General features: G+C 31.1%; 1 protein-coding gene across 1 annotated transcript; it reads left to right on the forward strand.

Moving 5' to 3' along the window:
* Nucleotides 1-666: 666 nt before the first annotated feature.
* LOC144842866 (ceramide synthase 1-like) lies at nucleotides 667-20749 on the forward strand. Its single transcript, XM_078699434.1, has 7 exons — nucleotides 667-994; nucleotides 9276-9435; nucleotides 10365-10545; nucleotides 11447-11608; nucleotides 16003-16156; nucleotides 16704-16846; nucleotides 17366-20749. Exons 1-7 carry the CDS (start codon nucleotides 755-757, stop codon nucleotides 17463-17465), a joined length of 1140 nt encoding a protein of 379 aa, XP_078555560.1. The 5' UTR covers nucleotides 667-754; the 3' UTR covers nucleotides 17466-20749.
* The last annotated feature ends 358 nt before the right edge of the window (nucleotides 20750-21107 follow it).

Here is a 21107-nt window from a genome sequence, read left to right on the forward strand (position 1 = left end):
AGTTTTAAAGATATATTGTCCCTCTGAAAAATATTTTTTATTTCAAATTTGTTTTTGAATGTGTCATTTTATTGTCACATAATAGTTATTTTACCTGAAAAAATGTAATTTAAAGCAGACAATGGTTTCTGAGTTATAATTAAACGTTTCTTTTCTCTTTTTATATGTGAATAAATATTATTTTTTTGTTACAGAAGTGAATAACTTTGATATGAAATACAGACTCAATTTCTGTCACTACTAAAGTGACAGAAATTGAGTGTGTAGTTTTTGTTTGTACCATGGAACTATAATTATAGTTCCATGGTACAAACAAAAACTTTCATGGGCTGTTTTGATTTACAGATTATATAATATCATGGGACTCATAAATACCAGAAATGCTTTGGGATTTGTCATTCAACCGTTAGACTCTTTTCCCAGACGTTATTTGGGTCTAGCAGCTGGGACCTAGGCTATAAATTATAGTGAAGTTTCCATTTTCGCAAAAATGTCAGTCTCTCAGTACTAAAACTGTTGCTTGCTTTATATCGGATTTTAAAAAAAGATAGCGTCTTCGATATGATGAATCATGCGATTTTCTGGTGTGACCAATAGTCGTTGAGGGGGTACACCAACCAGAAGAAGCCCACACAGCAGCAAGTAGAGAAGTGTGTGTGCGGTGGCGGAAGAGAAGTAGTGGGCATTCATTGTTTTGTAGAAAAGAAAGGCAAATAATCGAGCACGTTTTGAGTACTTCAGCATACATGTCAAAATGTCTACAAATGACAAAATTGAAGAAAATTGGCCAGAAATACCAGGTTATTGGGAAGTAACACAAACAGCAATTAGGCTTGTAAAACATGAGATGAATAGAGATTCAAATGGAAACGGAATTATTTCAGAAATCGGACATTTTTGTAGTCGGACTACCACATCTGAAATATGCATTGTTTTATTGGGTGCAGTAATATTTACCATCGGTCGATTTTTAACAAGCAAATATATATTTATTGTAAGTAGTATTTTTAGTGTGTGTCATTATATAACTGCTTCTTCCCCCATTGTTTTTTTAAAGCTTTACCTGCCATTAAATGATAGGCTAGGCCTATCTTAAGTAGGACTTCTATGCCAGGATAGACGATACCACCGGTTAGACGTGCCGAATCCCACACTACTGGCTGGGTCTAATTCATTTCATTGCTCCACAGAGCCTAGCCTAATATTAATTTATTTTATCAAACTAGTCTCTAGGCTAGCGTAGCCCCCTGGTATTGTTATGCTTTATTTCTAAATTGTCAAATGTCTTAGTTTGTGTGTACTGTTTAGCGAAAATTATTTTAATTTAATTAATTTTTTAATTAAAAGAAAGGCTAAGAATTGAAGGCAAGGCCAAACCATTTTATGGTATTAATTAATTTTTATTTTCATAGAAAATCGAATTGTTTTATTGTAGGCAAGCCTAGGCCCCTAGTCTTGGTCTACAAGGAAGCAACGAGAAAAAAGCTGTAATCCAATCTGACCAAAATCACATTCATACACACAACACATTTCCAAGAAAGTATATATGAAAATTATTATTCCACAATTTTCTTTTTATGATCTATTCTTAAGTTCCTCAATAAAAAGGACAAGTGTTTTCAAACCATTGAAATTGACATTTATGGTATTCTGGTACACAAATTACATGAAGGAAGAATAGTACAGTATACTGATAGAGCCACTTCTTTGGTACTTCCCCATTAAGGAGATAATTCTTGTCAAATATTGTTTTAAACACTACCTATTAAATTAATTATTATAGGGACACTCTATTGGGTCCCGAATGTGTCCCTAGTAGGAGTTCTATAAATTGTTGCCTCCTTGTGTGTGCAATTTTTGGTCTTTGATTCCTAAAAATTTATTTTAATATGCAAGGCCAGTTGATTTTAAAACTTTAAGAATTTAAAGAGTCATATTTTAGATGATTGAATTTGTTTTTTTTTTTTAATTTTTAAATTTGTCGATCTACACAAAGAACCTCATGAGTAATACATAATATTGTAAGTAAAACATAAGGTCCTATGCCAAACCACAAATGATAGTATACTACATAACTATAGTTTGGTTTACAAAGGGATGTCGTTTTTCCCTTGATAGTTCCTAAAATAATAGAAAAACTTCCTGATGGCCAGATGTGAAATAGCTAACTATGTATGTGAGGAATTGTTGTTTCTTATTACTAGATCATAATGTTTAGGCCGTGTTAAATTCATTTTCACTACTGAATCTAGCCAATAGTCCACACTACGAAATATACTGCAAAATGTTCCATGTATCTGATTAACATTTTCAAATACATACAGTAATGTATGTAGTTCGTGTTCTGGTCCATTCCCAACCTCTCCAGTTTCCCAGTTCAAATTCTGTAGGCTTTTATATCGGTACAAATGCTGACATTATTTGAGAACTTTATTCAAGATCAGTACTACTGCTGCATACACAATTATTATGCAATGTATGCCATACTGTAAATTTAATATTACTGTATCCTTGTTTGTTCATTGATCTATTGTACTTTAAAATAACGGTACAGTAAGTTTGTATTGAAATTGAAACCTATAATTTCCTCTATAAAAATTATGTAAATAGTTTAGTATGAACAGAAACATTAGATCGAATATCTAAACCTTTGAAATGAGGGAAGACTTTACATTTACATTTACATTTGTTAGATAGTCCCCCTTATATTTATATTTATTTTTCTTTAGGCAAGCCAAGGTTTATGAGCACTGTAATTTCCATTGTATTTTGGACAATAAATGAATCTGTATACTGTATATATTTATTGTATTGTTAATTTTCATTTCTTCATATTTTGATTTAAAAATAATTAAATTACATTTGATCATTAATCATGGTTCACATAATAATGTCATCCTGACACAGTTTAAGTAACAATGGCATAGCTTAAATATTCTGTTACAGTAATCAATAAGTACAACGTAGACATTAAGTTTATGATATTGATTAGGGTAAACATAGTGTCTACGCACTGAACATTTTAAGAGTTTAATTTTTGTAGATCACCAGTGACTCTTCCTTGTACTTTTGTAGCCTTGTAAAATAAAACCAAGCCACACAACATACAACCTCAAATTTAACTAAACACTTTAAAACTAGTCAACTATAAATATCGTTTTACCTATTCTACAAAAAATGTATGAATTGTCTTTATAGTTTTCCATCCCAACATTTCTGTGTAGTTCTTCACTGAACCATGATGGTACAATAGGGTATTGATGTAAATTATTTGGAATTTAACTGGGGCCTCCTATAGAAATCTGACCTTGCTAGTGAACTCACAGAAAAAGGCCAGTCATTGAATTGAATTTTTAGAGATGTCCCCACTTTGTAATTTTATCATAGGATCTAAAAACTTCTGTTCACACAAATTATTAAAGTTAGCATTTATCCATATTTTGTAATATAAATATATAAATAAACTGTAATTTTACATTATTTAAACAGCAATACTTCCTGTACAAGTTTCCGCTGCTAAATAAAACAATGTTATAAAAAATCATTATTATTTCTTGTCCGTCAACTTTCAGTTTTCCAAGAAAAGCCAACCATTTTCACCATTATGTATGGTAGGATGACGGTATTACAGTAATAAAGTATTGAACCACGCCAACTGAACAATTTTTATGTTTTTACATTGTGTGTTTAATAACAACATCTCGTTTTAGTATGATGGCTGTCTGCAAAATGTCTATAAAATACAGTATGTTTTGATCAAACAATGTCTCAATTTACTACTACTAGTCCATGGCATACAGGTACAACTGATACTGTACCAACCTTCTTCTATTTTAATGTCTTCCTCTGTGTTCGGTTACTAACTAAGTTTGTAAAAAGAAAACTGTTTCGAGCAATGGACTACAGTATGCAAGCTCGTAGCCAGGATGTTTACAGGTGTTTATTTTCTTCAAAAGTTTTTTAAAAATTCAAAAATTTAATGATCTAGACTACTGTACTGTAGTTAGGTATTTTACCATAATCCTGGTCTAGTTTGGAAAGGGCAGCCACGAAAGAAAAAGGGGAGGGGTGTGATTTTAATTAGCCGAATGGATCCACTATCTAGTGTGAGGGCTTATTCTAATTTTCCCTTTAATTTCACATCATGTCTGTCATTATTTCTGATTTAAATAAAATAATCATTCTAATTAGCATATTCATGAGTTACTAATACTAGTATAAAGATTGTAATGCATAATTTCTCCAAGCTGTAAGATTGTAAGTGTAAAAAATGTGGGTCACGATTGAAAGTGTACAACCTTGCTTCCTGTTTGGTTTGACTGTCTTACCATAGAAATTAAACTGTATTGTTGTTATGATATATAATATAATGTTATTAATGTACAATATCTATTATAGTACTCTTGTCTTACAACCGTTTTCCACTACAATGCTACAAGCGTCATACAACGCGTTGTACGCTAATCCCCAACTGTTCAGACACACATTCTTTTAGCATCGTACGCTAAAACGGTCTAACGCCATGGGTCTGAACAGGGCCTTAATCTGCCTAAAATACCTGTTGTTTAATTCAGGCTAATCCCCTTTCCCCTTCGAAAATTTTGTTTTATTATTTGTTGTTAACTAGTATATAAGAGATAAATCATGTTTTAATCAATGATTTTGAGTATAGATTTGAATGCAAGATAGATAGTACAGTTATAGACTATAAACCAAGTGTCTCATCTTCCTTACATTCACACAGTAGCATTAAAGCTGGTCCCTTAAAACATGAAATGAGAGTTGTAATATCGCATCTTATGATTAATACATGAGACACTTGAATTATTCAATGTTCCTTTTTATGTTTTGTATTCAATCAATCTAACGTCATAAGCTTCATTGACTCGTTCTTTGTGAATCATGCATAATTTATATGAAGATAATGATCATAGAAGTGGTGTTATGGTATTGATCCCTAACACTCTGGTATCATACTCTCAGTGTTCAGATTGATCTTGTCTCGGTTTAAAACAAATTGAGCCATAATAAAGGTAAATTTGACATGGCCTTGATTCTATGTTTACAGTCTGCAAAATTTTAATTTAAACTATTTTTAATTCCTTTATTTTATTAAAACTATTTTAGATACGTTAGATCTACTAAGAATTCAGCATTTATAGGCCCAGATAACATGAGATAGGGGACACTTTAAATTTACTATAAATTAATAAAAATTATAATTTAATTAAAAGGTGCACTTTTTCAAACGATATTTTGGATTAATTTCAAGATTACTTTATATAATTAATTTACAGTTATTTAGTTGATGGGTGTATATTTTTATGTTCTGTATTAATAAATAATTTATGTTCTGTATTTTAATAATAAAAAACAGGATCAAGTATTTATTAGGAACATAATCATGAAAAAGTTGCATTCCAAAATACATTATGATGTTTAATTTCATATAAAATGACACATGAATGTTAAGTAATGTTAAATAACCCATTGTCATGAAGCGGAACAACATATCAATGATATAAAAATTCATCATGTTACTTTCCGATTTTGTGCCAGCTTGAAATTGATTTAATAATTTATGATGTCATTTAGTATCAGTTCCTTTTATATCTGGTATTTATGGGGCTAATAAATATTAATATGCATAGTAATGTAAAGAAATTGTTAATGATTCAGTAATTGTAAATAGCACTCTTGCCATGGAATCACATTAGGTATAGGAGACTTTGTGCTCACTTTATGTCTAAATCGTAGAAACTTGATTTCATGTTGTTTATTAGGACTAATTATACTGTAGGATTTATTAATTATTAATACTATTGGACCTCAACTATTCATTTGTTGAGAAACATCTAAATACAGTACTGTATAATGTTTAAATACAGTAATGTATGTACAGTACAGGGCCGTAGCCAGGATTTGTCAAGGGGGGTTCGGACACTAAGTGTTTGGGTCCATTCCCCGCCCCCCCCCCCTCTGGGGTGGGGCCTGAGGCGAAGCGAATTTTGTTAAATGACACCCCTAGATGGCCGGAAAAGACACTCTCATGCAGCATGCTACCAATGAGCAAAACGATCGTACTTGGACTCTTTAAAGGACGATAACATTTGTTTCCGTATGTTAGATGCGCGTGCTCTGTGTGCGGAACCGCCGATTGTTTTATCATTTACTAGGTATTATGTTTTGTTCAATAAGTTCAATGCGAACGTACGTCTAGGAGAAGCCCCGAAAAGGCAAATGCAATTCTTATTATAGCTCTATCTATAATATTTATTTACAGCAATTTGTTGAGGAAATTAAATATGCCAATGTAAATAGGTGATATTGATACATTTGAGTACGTATCGGCTGGTGGTCTAGAAAAAAATAATCGGATGCCATAATGTGAACTACAGTACATGATACCATAGATATTATAGTGTAAAATATTAATATTCACTATAATCCTCTATGATTTTATTTATTTTATTCATTTCGGCAATAAACAGAAAATAATAATTACAAAAACATAGAAATATATATATATATATATGAAGTACAAGACACGAAGCCGAGGAGAGACAAAAACAAAACGCTGTCACCGGTAAGGTGTGTCTCTCCAACACAAAAATTACAAATAACAAGAATATATACTAAAATAACATAGACATTTCATTTCATTTAAAAAGTTAAAAGGTTTCTCTCCGACATTTAAAATATAGCTTTAGAGATAATTTAAAATTAATAAATGAACCATTAACAAAAATATCGCGAATCTCATTGGGTATGGAATTCCAAGTTCTGGTGAATCTGGTCGGGATGCAAAATTTTGACATATCATTACTGGAGCGAAGATGCTTGAAAGTGAGAGTATCATGACGATTATTAACTATGAGTAAATTATAAATTATTGCCTGACTGCCAGTGATGATCTAAACAATTGGTACGCAGTTGTCTGGCGGTGTCCTTTGTATGAATCGTTCGTGCCCCAGCACGCTGTGAGACGCGTCAATATCATGTTACATGCAGGGACCAAACATTTATTTTTCAGGTTAAAATCGGCAATTCATTTGCAACTCTTAGAAATTTACAGACACGTATCCCTCGAAGTACGCTCATACAGGGAAGAAGGTACTGTATGAGTGGCACGTATTTGGAGGATTTTCGGAGATGAGGGTGAGGTATTGGGCATGTCGGGGATGGGGGTTCGCAGTTGGTTAAGGGGGGTTCGCTGTAAAGGGGGGGTTCGCCCGAACCATAAAAACCCCCCCTGGCTACGGGCCTGCAGTATAATGTTTGAATACAGTACTGTATAATGTTTGAATACAGTACTATACAGTATAATGTTTGAATACAGTACTATACAGTATAATGTTTGAATACAGTATTGTATAATGTTTGAATACAGTACTATACAGTATGTTTGAATACAGTACCCTATAATGTTTGAATACAGTACTATACTGTATAATGTTTGAATACAGTACTATACTGTATAATGTTTGAATACAGTACTATACTGTATAATGTTTGAATACAGTACTATACTGTATAATGTTTGAATACAGTACTATACTGTATAATGTTTGAATACAGTACTATACTGTATAATGTTTGAATACAGTACTGTATAATGTTTGTATAAAGTAAAACCCCCTTGCATTTGACACTTTTTGGTAAAATAGTACTCCTATATTTTTCCTATAAAAGGGATATATTGACTTAGTGTATGATATTTGAGATCTATTGATAGCTCCCCGCCTACAGTATGAAGATGTAGACAGAACAAACAAAAAACAAGGCCTACATAAAAAAATAAACATAGGCCTAACCACTTTATTAAAAAAAATATGAAAGAAAGTTTTTAAATACCTAATAATTTTAGGTTGGACAAGAGAATTGTTTAATTAGTATATCTTTTTTATCTGTCTAACCTTCATTTTATATACATTGTACATATTATTTTTTACAACACAATATGCATGAGACATAAATATCCCACTATACTTAGTCATCCAACAATCAATATCAACCCAACACTAACAATGTATTCTGTTTTGTTAACAATATTAAGTTGCATAGTGGTCCATTATTCCAATCGCAATTTACTGTATCTTCTTGTGTTATATCAAGTTATGAGAATAGGGAACAAAAGGTCTATATTTTAATATATCATTAGATAGAAATATGAACAAGTACAATAGCTTGTTTTATGCAAAAATATAATGATTTATGACTAAAAAATATATATTTATTAACTGGGTTGTTTTAAATCGATGCGGACATAAGACTTGTATTGTAGCTTGATAATATTCTTTAAAATTACAATTTAACATTTAATTGAGTGTGTCCAGTTAACAATACAGTTTTCCAGCACTCTTCGGTCAAACTGGACCTTATAAAATTTCAGGTCCGTACAGAGTTTGTCGAGTCCAAAATGCTGATGATAATGTATATATTTATTTGGTTTGGCTGGCCCAAGTTTGGGCCTCTTTACACAATATTCTAATAGTAATTTCGACATTGGGATTTTGTCAACCAAAGGATAGATAATTGGGATCATGGAGGTATAAAAAAGACTCACTGGTATGAGTGAATGTATTGATTACTAATGCTAGTAGAATAGAGTATTACATAATACTGGAAAGTTGCTATTTTAAAATACATTTTTCATACACTAGCTTACAAAAACAAAGCAAATCATTATTCTTAGTTTACTATTAAGTTACACATTACATGATTAATGTATTGGCTTTGTTAAGCCAGGTATTAAAACTACACTGTGACTTTTAATATTTTAATGATTGGTAGAATTTACAGTAGTCTGTGGTATCCACAGTACAATAATCTTCCAGTGCTTAGGTTTATGCATGGAGGTAATTTAATCGGTAATCCGCAGTGTAAAGTGTAATTAAATACCTTAAAACTGTTTAAAAAGTTACTATTATCATCTTTATGGATTTAATACCTAGAAAATCCATAATTGGTAACTATCTATTTTAGTAAAGCTTTTTAATACAGTCTGCGGTTTTATATAAAATGAATAAGTAAGATGCTTAAGTGCTTTGTGCACTTTTTGGCACATTTCACAATCCAGTGGGTTTGTATTTATCTATTTATTTTCAAATTTTCGTCACTATTTTTACAGGCTTTTTAAAAATTTGAATCATATTGCAAGTGCTCCATGCCAAGTCTCATGGTATGACAGGAAGAATGGTAGATTCCTCCAAAAACTTCCAAACTTATAAATAGTTATATATGTGTTGTGTGAAAAAAATAACATTTTTTTTTAGCCGTTGGTACGACGAGTACAGATAGCGAAGAGGGATGAATCGAAAATGCCAGAAAGTGCTTACAAATCATTATTTTATACATCAATATGGTTCCTAATGTTGTACATAATATTTGGACACCACGAATATATATTCAGAGATCCAGTATCATGTTTCAAAGGTAAAGAGTAATATTTCTATATTAACCGTTAACGCAAAATAAACATCTCCTCTCGCATCATAACTTTTTTACTATTTTAATGTATTGTTAAAGAAATGGTTATTATTCTGTTTAAAAAATTGAGGGAAAAAAAGAAATTGAAAACAAAATTGCATTATCGCAATAGTTAAATAAATGGCATTTTTAGTTTTTTGATATTTACAACCAATGTACCAAAACATGAAAATAATGGTTATGTATCACCATTTTTAGAATGTTGAAAAAAATAGACAAATTCAAATCTATCATAATGATCTTTAGGTGTTTTATGAAACCTGCCTTCTAGCCAAACTGTCAAGCTCTGTTATTACATTGTATAATGTATTGATAATCTTCTGTCATGGTTTATATTAATAATGTGGGTTTGCCTGAAAGATATTTTGTGAACAAGTTGATATTTCTCAACTAACATAACTTAATTTTTTATTTTTTTTTTATTTATGAATATTTTTTTAATTAATACATGAGATGCAATAACAAAGGGGTAGCAAAACATTTTCATTTTCAATTGTTTGTAATCAATCTTAATCAAATTTATAGTGATATTGGCAACTACAATAAAATACTCCTAACGAGACAAGAATGCTAATTAACAGTTAATGAGAGGTGGCATAATGTAATTGCAAATTATTACTATTTGAAGTCCTATTTTGCCTATTTACACAAGTATGGCAGTTTCTTTATTAAATGATAATTATTAAAGCATGGCTTGGGTGTGGTTTTGTGGGTAGATGTCTACTGTGATGTACACAAGGTCAGGAGGTCAAAACTTAGCCAGTTCCTGATATGAGATGGTAGTGAAACATTTTTAGGTCTATTGTAGTTAAATTAAATCCTTGTCTTTTTCTTTGAAAAGTAAGCTAAGATGTTTTTTCTCTTTTTATTTCAAGGATGGAACCCGAATGTTGACGTACCATTTGGAATTCGTTTAGTATATACTTTACAAGCAAGCTTCTATATGCATTCGGTATTTGCAACCTTATACATGGATACTTGGCGCAAGGATAGCTATATGATGTTAATACATCATTTTCTCACGCTATCACTTATTGGATTCTCATATTTGTCTCGGTAATTTTTTAATAATCTTAACAAGCACAATCATAATAATAGTAATTGATAGAAATTCTGTATTTTAACCAAGACTATATCTACAGTAGGCCTACATTAAAATAATATACCACAAACCATAGATTATCTATTACATCAGAATCAACTCGTCATAATTAGTATCATAATCATTGTAATCTGTCTAATAAAATCATCATCGTACAGTATAAAAATGCCAATGTCACCATACATCTATTATTCCCATCTCATGAATTGTCATAAATGCTCAATAAAAAATAGAATTTTAAAAATAATTGATAAAATTCTTCAACTGTAAGTGCAGGAGTTTCATCGGAAAATGTAATATCGTCATTTTTCTACCACAAAATCTATCGAAATACCAACCATGCTAATTTATGTACCAATACTGTACACAGCAACCAATTTATCTATTGTTATAAATTGTACTACTGTACTTTTCAATAAACATTGACTATATACAGTTCAGTGCTTAAATAAACAGTACAACAATGACAGTTCTATGAAGAATTATGGTGAGCACATTTATTTAATGGGTTATTTTGAGAGTGCAATAAATGCAATAATGTTTAGGTACCAGATGTTTGATTCAGGCAATTCACATTTGTTTAAACATTTAAAGTATGTCACAAAATAAAGCTGTACTTCTTTAATTCTTAAATTTCTGGTAATTTGTATAGTAGTTCAGTAATTTAAAATGGTAATGACAGAAGAGATTATACTGCATGCAATGGTTATCTTTGTTAAACTGAACTCAGATACTAACTGTACTATTAATATAACAACTGTCACGTGATATGTTGCTGATAAAAGTGGTGCAGTGTTTTAGTTCAATTCTTGTATAAATTACTATATAATTTTTCTGGTTTTTTTTTTTGTATAGGTACCACAATGTAGGACTACTGGTGTTTTTCTTACACGACATCACTGATGTATTTCTGGAAAACTCTAAACTTTTGATTTACTTCAAAATACGACGTGGGAAGAAATATCCCATTAACGACCAGTTAGCTAACATCGGTTTTGCTGGATTCAGTGTTTCATGGTAAAATTTATTTCGGTTTCTTGTTTATTTTTATTGTTATTTGCATTCCCTAATATAAGGTCTGATCCTCACATGTTCTGTTCTTCCTATAATAAGCAAATTACAGTAAGCCAGATTGAACAAAATTCCTGGATCGAGCTATCGGATCTGGCGTTTTGACGCAGGCGGAGATTGAATAAGCAAACGGTTAGCTGCCGATCTGTATTAAAGTCTGCTAGTGTAAACCAGGCCTACATCTCCCTGTTCTGATTTGCAAAAATAACCAAATTACAGTAAGCCAGCTTCTTTAAGATTCAACAAAATTACCGGAAGTCAGAGTTGCTTATTAAACCTAATCTGCACTCAGATCATATAATAATTTCTTTAGGAATCGTCTATTTCCTTTGTTTCCTTTAATTATGCTATTTCCTGTATTTTGAACTGCTCATAAACACAAACTGCATATTGATACAGTCTGACTAGCTTTTAACTACCTCTCCTCGTTTAAAGGTTTGCATGGCGAATACACACTATTAAATTTGCGGAACAACATGTGTGTTCCAAATAGGAAGTAAGGTTGATAATGTCTCTCAATGTTTCGGTTGTTATGGTACAATACAACATTCTTCAAAACCCAAGTTCATCATATTTTTTTTATTACAATATTGTCTGTTTGCCACTTTTTATTAATTTAAAAATAGAACCCATGCATGGGACACAAGGAGAAATATATTCTGCGAGTACTTCCTCCAAACAATCAAAAAATCCATTAAATTTAAATTAATTATGATCCATGCAACAATGCATTCCTTAGTGTAAAGGGAACACCCCCCCCCCCCCCCCACTAAACACAATTTTAAAGTAGATCAATGGCTACGATGAACCCATACATCTACAATGTTGACCTATAGTAACCACTGATTGTTTAAAGTTTCTGTTTGCAGACCTAGAAAAACCCATGTGATTTGTGTTTTTTGAACAGATTTTAATCATATCTGATCAGTTTATCAAATTAGGTGTTAAAGGCTAAATCAGAATGAGTGGTGATACCATGTTCTGTGCGTGATATATTTTTTTTCCATAGCGTCAACATTGTTATCAGAAGTTATTAGTAGCTCCCAGTACAAATATTCCCATATTTTTAAACTTACACATTGGCACATTGTTAATAAAATTGTAAGATTTATAAATATCAAATTTATGTATAAGAATTCCATGATTTTACATTCTCGTTTTTGTTTCAAGTCAACTCGATTATAAAAGATAATGATGTAGACACCCATAAATCATCATGTCCGTCACTTCTTTCTTTTATAATACTTTATACACCTGAGTGAAGAAATACAAACATAATAGCGAGGACAAAATTTAACTTTTTTGAACTTCATTCAAGAAACTGGGGCAGTTTCCAAGTGTACTACTATTGTTGTAAATAACTTTTAATATTGTTAGTAGTTGGGATTTCAATCTTGTTATCACTATGCAAATAGTGGTATGTTTAGTGGCACTGTCAATTTGCTACCAATTCCAGAGTCCAGGGTTCAAATCTGGACAGTCTTGTTTTTGTAATGCTTACTTTTAAGTAATTGACCCATTCCCTACAATTTGTGACGTTTTGTAGAAATAATGCATATAACTTTAAAAACATTAAACCAGGTCATTCCTTGTCTTAAATGTACGTTTTATGGTAAATTATGATAAAAAGAGAGAACCAATGCACTACCTAAGTAGCTTGCGGTGAATGTCCCCTCTTGTGTAGGCCTAGCCTTACATTGGTAACGTACGAACATCGTATGCTAGCTATAGGCCTAGCCTGACGTTGTATAGTTCCTGCATTAATTGTGTTTCTGTTTTTGCCAGATCCGTTGGAGGAAACCCAGTATTTCACTGAAATGTTAATCTTCCATTTATTTTGTCCTCACGATCTTTCGAAAAGTGGGTGAATTACAGAAGAAAAACAAAAATATCAATCCACATGCAATGCATGTTGGGATTTATAGCGGGCCGCTAAAATGATTAAAATCAACTTATTTTTCACATTTTTAACTGTTTAAATATGAGAAAAGTTATCTCAATAGGACCATATAGTATTTATTTTTACATTAAATGTAGTTTTTGACCTTAAATTAGATCTAAAAAACGTAGGGAATGGGACTTTAAGACTTTACTTTTCCTAAGCAGTGTGTTATCCTGTGTATACTTGCTTTTAGATTTGTACATTAGGAATTTTGCATTTTGTACCATATATTTTTCATTAAGCATATAATCCTATTCTATATTGTGGGCCAAGCTGTTTGTACACTAAATTTTAGCACCTTGGAATTTATAGTGTCTAATCACTCCGTATCCATTCAGAGATCATGTGACAGTGTGCCCCTATCACTGGTACACTCTGTTGTTGTTCGCTATCAATCATTAACATAGGGTCACCAAATAATTACATTACGATAATGAAAAATACTTTGGGATTATAATAAAGCGAAAGTTCAGGTCTCCAATTCTAAATCTAGTGACCACATGATTTGGTTGTCACTGCAAATGTTTCTGGTTGCAAAATTCCTGTTAGAAATTAGGAAACATATTGTTAGCCAAAATTGTGAAAACAAAAGTGTCCTGCTATATTAACCCATAACAACAAAGGTCAGGTGTTTAAAATACAATTGTGAGAACAAGTCAAGTTCAGGAAAATTTGAATACAATGTAAATGATACATTGTTTGTTATAGTAGCAATTGCACCGGACAGTGTCCTTGACAAATTGGTCCACCGTTTTGAAGGTTCAACAAACTGTTAATAAGATAATAGCTTATATAAGTAAATGCAATTCCAACTAAAGTGTTAACGCATGATTTTATCTTTTTTATCCCTATTTATCAAATTCATCCACACTGTCCCATAAAAGAGAGAATTACAATTATTTTCCATTTCCAACCATCTTTAGGTTACATTCAACTGTAACTATGTTGAAGCTATATGGTAGCCTATTCTACAATACCCATTCTTAAACTTTCTTCATTCTCTCATAACCCTTTCCACTTATTTCTGGATCCTTTACAATACTACATCAGGTTTTGAAATTAATTGACTGTGGTGTAGCTAGCTTATGTTAAAACCCCTTTTTAATAGTAGCTCCAAGCTTATATAACATTGTCAAAGGTCAAAAGATAAGTACATACTGTATTATAGTAATATTGTTGTTTTAATATTGATTATGTATTGACACAGATAATTGTATAATTAAGCAGCAAAGTATTCTTTTGTTCATGCCCCGATAAAAAAAACCATGCATGAGTAATATACATATAATATTATATTCATTGCACAATGACCTAAGTCCCATTGTATTCGAAGTAAAGTAGCATGTCAAATTGATATACTGAAGAAAAGTATATATTTAGAATCTACTGTCTATATGCAATTATTAGATCAGTTCACGTTTGGTTATTTATCTAAGGAGGCCAATTGGGTTGTTTGTCCCTTGGAATGTTACAGTTACAACTTTCATATATCTGGTGAAAAGGATTTCACAATTTAAAAGTTTATTTTAAATTAAAAGATTGATGTTCTGAAGGTGCCCTTTCAAACTAAAGTCCAGCATTGTTAGTGTTAGTAGATAGACCTAGTAGCTCTGTATTTTACATCTCCCTTGTATGACAAATCTTTTGGCCAATCCTACCAGTAGGCAATAAAATTTCATTTACAATATTTGTGAACAGTCTCTATTGGTCCCGAAGTCCAAATGCTTAAGGCCAATTTACACAGTCAAGCGGTAAGCGAAAAACAATAATTTAGAATCAGTGTTATTTCTTATGACAATATACACAAAATGCGGAACGGAATGGTGGTTGAGAGGAAACCTGTTACCGTTACTGCTCGTTACTGCTATTTAGTGAAAATAATCTCCTGTAAATCCTGGCTATAGGTTTTGGGATATAAATAGGCCGAAATGAATAAGGTATGAGCCATTCTAAGTTAGGAAATTGTTGTCCCCTTTTTTACTTTCCATACCATTGTCTGCATATAGTTTTTTTTGTCTTCCATACCAATTGTGTCAGCATTGTTTAGAATGTATGACTAATACTTTACGCAGGTGTACAGTTTATTGCTACTAAAAAATGATCTAGTATCATTCATTTAATCTTTAATTTCGGAACCTCTAGTCCATAGAAAGTAAAATTACATATAAATTAATTAAAAATAAACAAGACTATACTAATTACTACTACTCATCTCAGGATGGCATTCCACCTGGAGAGCATTTATTTGACTTTGATATAAGACGTTGCCTAAGTTAAGTTAGTTAAGACTAAAACATTTTCACTTGAATTGAGTCTACATCTGGCCATATATCGGAATTACTTCACTTTAGTCATTAAGAATCTACTTTTTCACAAGATATTTGTTTGTTTTCTTTAGGTTTGTGTGTAGACTGTACTGGTTCCCACTGAAGGCAATATGGTCCGCAGCTAATGTCGGTGAGGGGCCTGCTGATAATGTTCATATGCCATTTGTACTTCTTCTCAACTGTATGCTCTGGGTACTACTCGCTATGAATATATGGTGGTTTACGGTAAATACATACACACTATTGTAAAATCAATTAGACATAAAATACTGTAATAATGATACAGTACAGTACTACACATTATCATACAGTATTGTCTGGCTGACCCATCTGATAGTATACAAAATATATAAAACATTTCCCAAACATTCACATTTGTTTTATAAGACACCTACTTTTTATGGAAGGCTAGATCAAGACCATTTGAAACGGCATTGCTCCAGTTTTGGTGGAGTAGAAAACAGACAGCGCACACAACAAGTTGATGGAACATTAGCGAACAACAGCCTGAACTCTTGTTGCTGTTTAATCACTGTGTAACGAAAATCAACACGTACATAACAACACTGCACTCTTAGTGTTACATAACAGAGTGCTATAATGTGACCCACAATCATCCAATGACAAGAATCTAAAAGATAAAAGTTTACATAATTCATGTTTTAAATTACTGGAAATATAACCATGTCGGTACCATTCAATATCTGAGATTATTTAGTTATAGTAATTTTTATAATTATTCAAATCACCATTGCTTGCTTCTTTTTTATAGTTTATCTTATCGATGTTGTACAAAGTGTTCACAGGACAGACAACCGAGATAGATGACATCAGAGAAGATGATATCGTACCATCGGAAAAGAAATTGACTGAAATGCTGCATGTTGGAAATGGCAAGCAGAACGGTGTTCACAGGTTAGAGAAAGATTGACATGTGAATCTTGATTATATGCACTATAGGTGCATCATGGTTGTGAACAAGATTACATGTATTACTATGGTGTTATGTATGTTATCTGGTGGTCAGTGTTAGAGAGAGCAATATAGCATATAATGGTAAAGGAATTTGACAAAGTGCAAAGTTGTTGGTCCTGTGTACATACTACAATGCACATGTGTCACAATAAAGAACTTTATACACTATTTGAAAATAGTAAGAGATCGTCTCCTGGTGTACCAATTGTGGTAGATGTTGTACTGTGGGTACTTTGGGTCTCCAGAGGACCAAATCTGAGCCAAAACGGATCCAGAATTGTGACTTGTGCGTACAAACTAATATAAGAACTAAGTAAAATGAAGTAAATGTCATTTGAAATATACCTCTCTAAGAAAACCAGCTTCTGTCTGTTTCAAATAAAATATAAAAGAAATAAAAAAAGGGAGAATGTTATTCTATGGATTTAAATACATATCGTTTTAATATTAATTTTTCAGTAAAAGCAATGGAAAGATGGCGGTGCACACAAATGGAACATTGACACATAGACCAACAGCTGGAGGAGAAGCAAAAGAAGTAACAGCCATGTCAAACTGATTTAAAGTGTAATTAGAATTCGATACTTAAAAATCATAGTAATCGTCCACCTGTAAAACGTACATCAATGTAGACAATCTACAGCTTGTAGGTATATCGCAAATAGCTATAGTTCCTTACTCAAGATAAATCAAAAATATTGTATCAGTAATATTTAAGTTGAAATAAGTAATTATCACATCACAAAAACATAGATAAGAGCAAGTGGGAATATTTAGGTTTTTAAAATATCATTTAATGATGTAGAGACCATCATCTTATCTGAAAAATGGATTCTACAAAACTGAAAATGTTTTAAAACTTGTGACCAATTTTGAAGATAAAAGTCTGATGAAAGAATAGTAAAAATACATCTCTTGATTTACGCACAGTGCTATCTATCGCCAGCAGTATTGAAAATAATTGGGAATTTATTTTCATCCATTAAGACAATCATAATTACAAAATGTACCTAAAGTACAAGCTACTTGCCCTGGTGTAACAAGAAGCTTGCACTGTGTACAGTATGTCCGCTACATATTGAAAACACTCTAAGATTTGTAATCTAAAAATAAACCACTCATTTTATTTAGAATTAAGGTAAAAGAAACATGCAGCACTGTCACTCTTTAAATGTTACTCAATAATATCTGATCCAATCTAATAATTACAACAGATTAGTTTATTGATTTTATTCATAAATGCAAGACATCTGATTTAATATTAAAATCTCAGTGCATTGACCAATGGAATCTTTTTTTAAAACCATATTCTTTTACATATGCTATTAATTTTGTTGTTTTTTCCCCTTCAATATTTTAAAAGTGTATAGAGCGACAGTGCATCACTAGGGCAACAGACATGTCTGATTGCACTTTCTAAATTGTTCTTATCAGATATCATCCTTTGTTACTTTATTTTATAAATAATTGATTGCTTTTGTCAAGTAATGTCTGGCTTATCAGACATTTGTAAATAAAGGTGTTTACCTTTATGTATTGTACAGTTCATTTCTAGTATTGATTTTTAAAACATTGTGTAATATTACTGACAATTTTGGTTTGTTTAAAGGAGGTGATTCAAAGTATTCGTAATGATTTTAAACAAATGAACCTGATGGTTTTGAGACCAAAATTTTATAATTATTAGTTGTGTTGCATTCTGAACATTTGATCAATTTATTCTGACAGAACATGTTAATACTTAGTTTAGTGTTTTGTCTTGCATAGCTTTTTTCAAATAGCTTTGTAATTGAATTCTGTAAATATTGTCCAATTATTCATTCATAGATTAAGAAATGTTGATGTTTTAAGTAAACATAATTTACTGTGATTTTATTGAAAAGATATGAATTGCTACTAATGATGCTAGCGCCCTCTATTGATTTAGCAGGAGTTATGCGGATACAAATTAGCTAAATTTGTCTGATTGATCATTGATCCAGTAAAGAACATAAACCATATACCACAAGTGGCACATTCTTATTGTGTAAACTGCACACTAGTTTTTGTTTATGTGCAACTATAATTATCATTGTAATAATTAATACATTTTTAGAGCCTACACAATACGATGATTTGATAAGAATCAAAATTGAAGCAACATTCAACAATTAAGACCTTCATCTGTCTTTTGTTTTATGTAATTTCAGTTTTGGTAAATATTGATGGTGCATGAATTGCCTACAATTTATATCGGATTTCTTTATTTTGTCCTGATATTAATTCACAATACCTTTTTCAGCACTTTCTAAAACATGCATTATTATGAATGGTCACAATTGATTATATATTATATAATTAGCTATTTTTCACAACTTTTTCTCTCTAGTTTTTATGTATAACAAACTGGTTCACGATAAGATAATACAATCTTTTTTTCGCAGTTGATTTTAGGTATATAAGTAATTCATTATCTCTTAAGTCTTATAGTGCATACTGTTTAACAATAGTAAAGAATGATATTTCATAATGGTCAGTGTTGTGAGGAAACTTCGTAGGCTGAAAGATACTCTGGGTTGGTTTTGCATACAAGAAAGTAATTTATGCATTTAATATTCTGTTTAAACACTTTTTTATCAGGAATATTAATCTCTTTTCAATTTAATGCTTTATTAAGGTGACCATTCTCTTTATAAAAGATATGACAAGGAAAATAAAAGAACTGTTTGAACATTCTGCAATATATTATTTATTTTTTTAAATGGTAGTAGAATTAATGAATAATTTGAACCATTCTCATAGATTTTTATTAAATCCATTTTTATTGTAATATAAAATCTCTATGCATGATATGTTATGTTGTCAGTATTACATAGTTTGCATGTATGCGCTTTTCGATATTTGTTAATTATATTTTAATGTGTTAGTAAGAAGAAATCTAAATGCTAGGCTTTTTAAATTTAGTGTTTTCATTTCTTCGGTGATCTCTTGCCATCTTTAGTTTGCAATGATTAGGTTGTAAATGCCTTATCAATTGAATACAATGTTAAGTAATCAATTTTTCCTTGTAATATCAAAATGACCAAATAAAAATGCTGAATTTTTATTATTATTTACTATGTTTAGATGACAATATTTCTTTATGGTTTGTAATGTAATTTGAATCTAAAATAATAAGATTCAATGTATATATATATGTTAATGAATGTTTATTTTCCTTGATGATTTTCTATCCAAATAGAGAACACTGTACTGTACTTCATAAAGTAAAATCAAATATTGCAGTATAATGACGGGCATGGGGGTTGGAAGCTTGCCATACCATCATAATACAGTTAGGTACAAGCTACAATTTCCTGAGAAACGAAACGGGGACAAATTAATCTTTTAACACTATGGCCAACCTCTATTTAGGGGACACTCCTATTTATGGAACACTTTGTTTAGTAATGAATGCGTCCCCTTAATAAGGGATGTTCTGTGGTAGTATTCTGCAATTTGTAGTAATTGGTTAAATAAAGCATTCATTCTTGTTAAAAGATTGCATGATTTTTTACTGTATCAATTGAAACAAAGATTGATTAAATTTAATTAGTTTGATGAGTTAATGAATAAGATGCTTGTGCAAAATGTAGTGATTTCTACTGTATCCATGGTGATAAACACCAGCAATGAGGATATTGTAGAAATAATTAAAATGATGAGTCTATTATTATCTAATTAGATATGTCTATGATATTTGGTGATTTACTGTTTTTTTTTACTCCATGGATGGAATAGAATTATTTGCAATATTAAAACTAATTAGTTATGCATTTGTGAACTGGCTGTGAGCAAAATAAATAAATGTTGTATGATATTTCAGTTATTGTCGACTTGTCTCCATGAACAACATTTTGATAAACATACAATATTTTTGTAGAAAAATTCCTGTAAATTTTGTACAAAAAATGGCAAATTTCAACCATCATGCGCAGAATCATTTAATATGTTATATAGTATATTTGTTGACATAACTGGTTAGTATAGGGAAATTTTAGTAACCAATTATGGCGAAAAATAGGAAGGTTGAAATTTTGCCATTTTTTAACAAAATCCCTGTACTATTGTACAGGGAAATTTTTGAAAAATGGCAGAATTTTGACCCTTTTATTTGACATAATTGGTACTATATCATAATTGACATGCGCAGAATCATATAATGTGTTCTGCGCATGTTAAT

Source organism: Antedon bifida, chromosome 1, assembly GCF_963402885.1.
Source record: "Antedon bifida chromosome 1, ecAntBifi1.1, whole genome shotgun sequence".
Lineage (NCBI taxonomy): Eukaryota > Metazoa > Echinodermata > Crinoidea > Comatulida > Antedonidae > Antedon > Antedon bifida.

Coding starts and splice junctions, on each gene's coding strand:
- LOC144842866 (XM_078699434.1), top strand. CDS start 755: ATGTCTACAAATGACAAAATTGAAGAAAATTGGCCAGAAATACCAGGT. Junction 995..9,275: donor CAAGCAAATATATATTTATT/GTAAGTAGTATT, acceptor ATTTTTTTTTAG/CCGTTGGTACGACGAGTACA. Junction 9,436..10,364: donor TCCAGTATCATGTTTCAAAG/GTAAAGAGTAAT, acceptor TTTTATTTCAAG/GATGGAACCCGAATGTTGAC.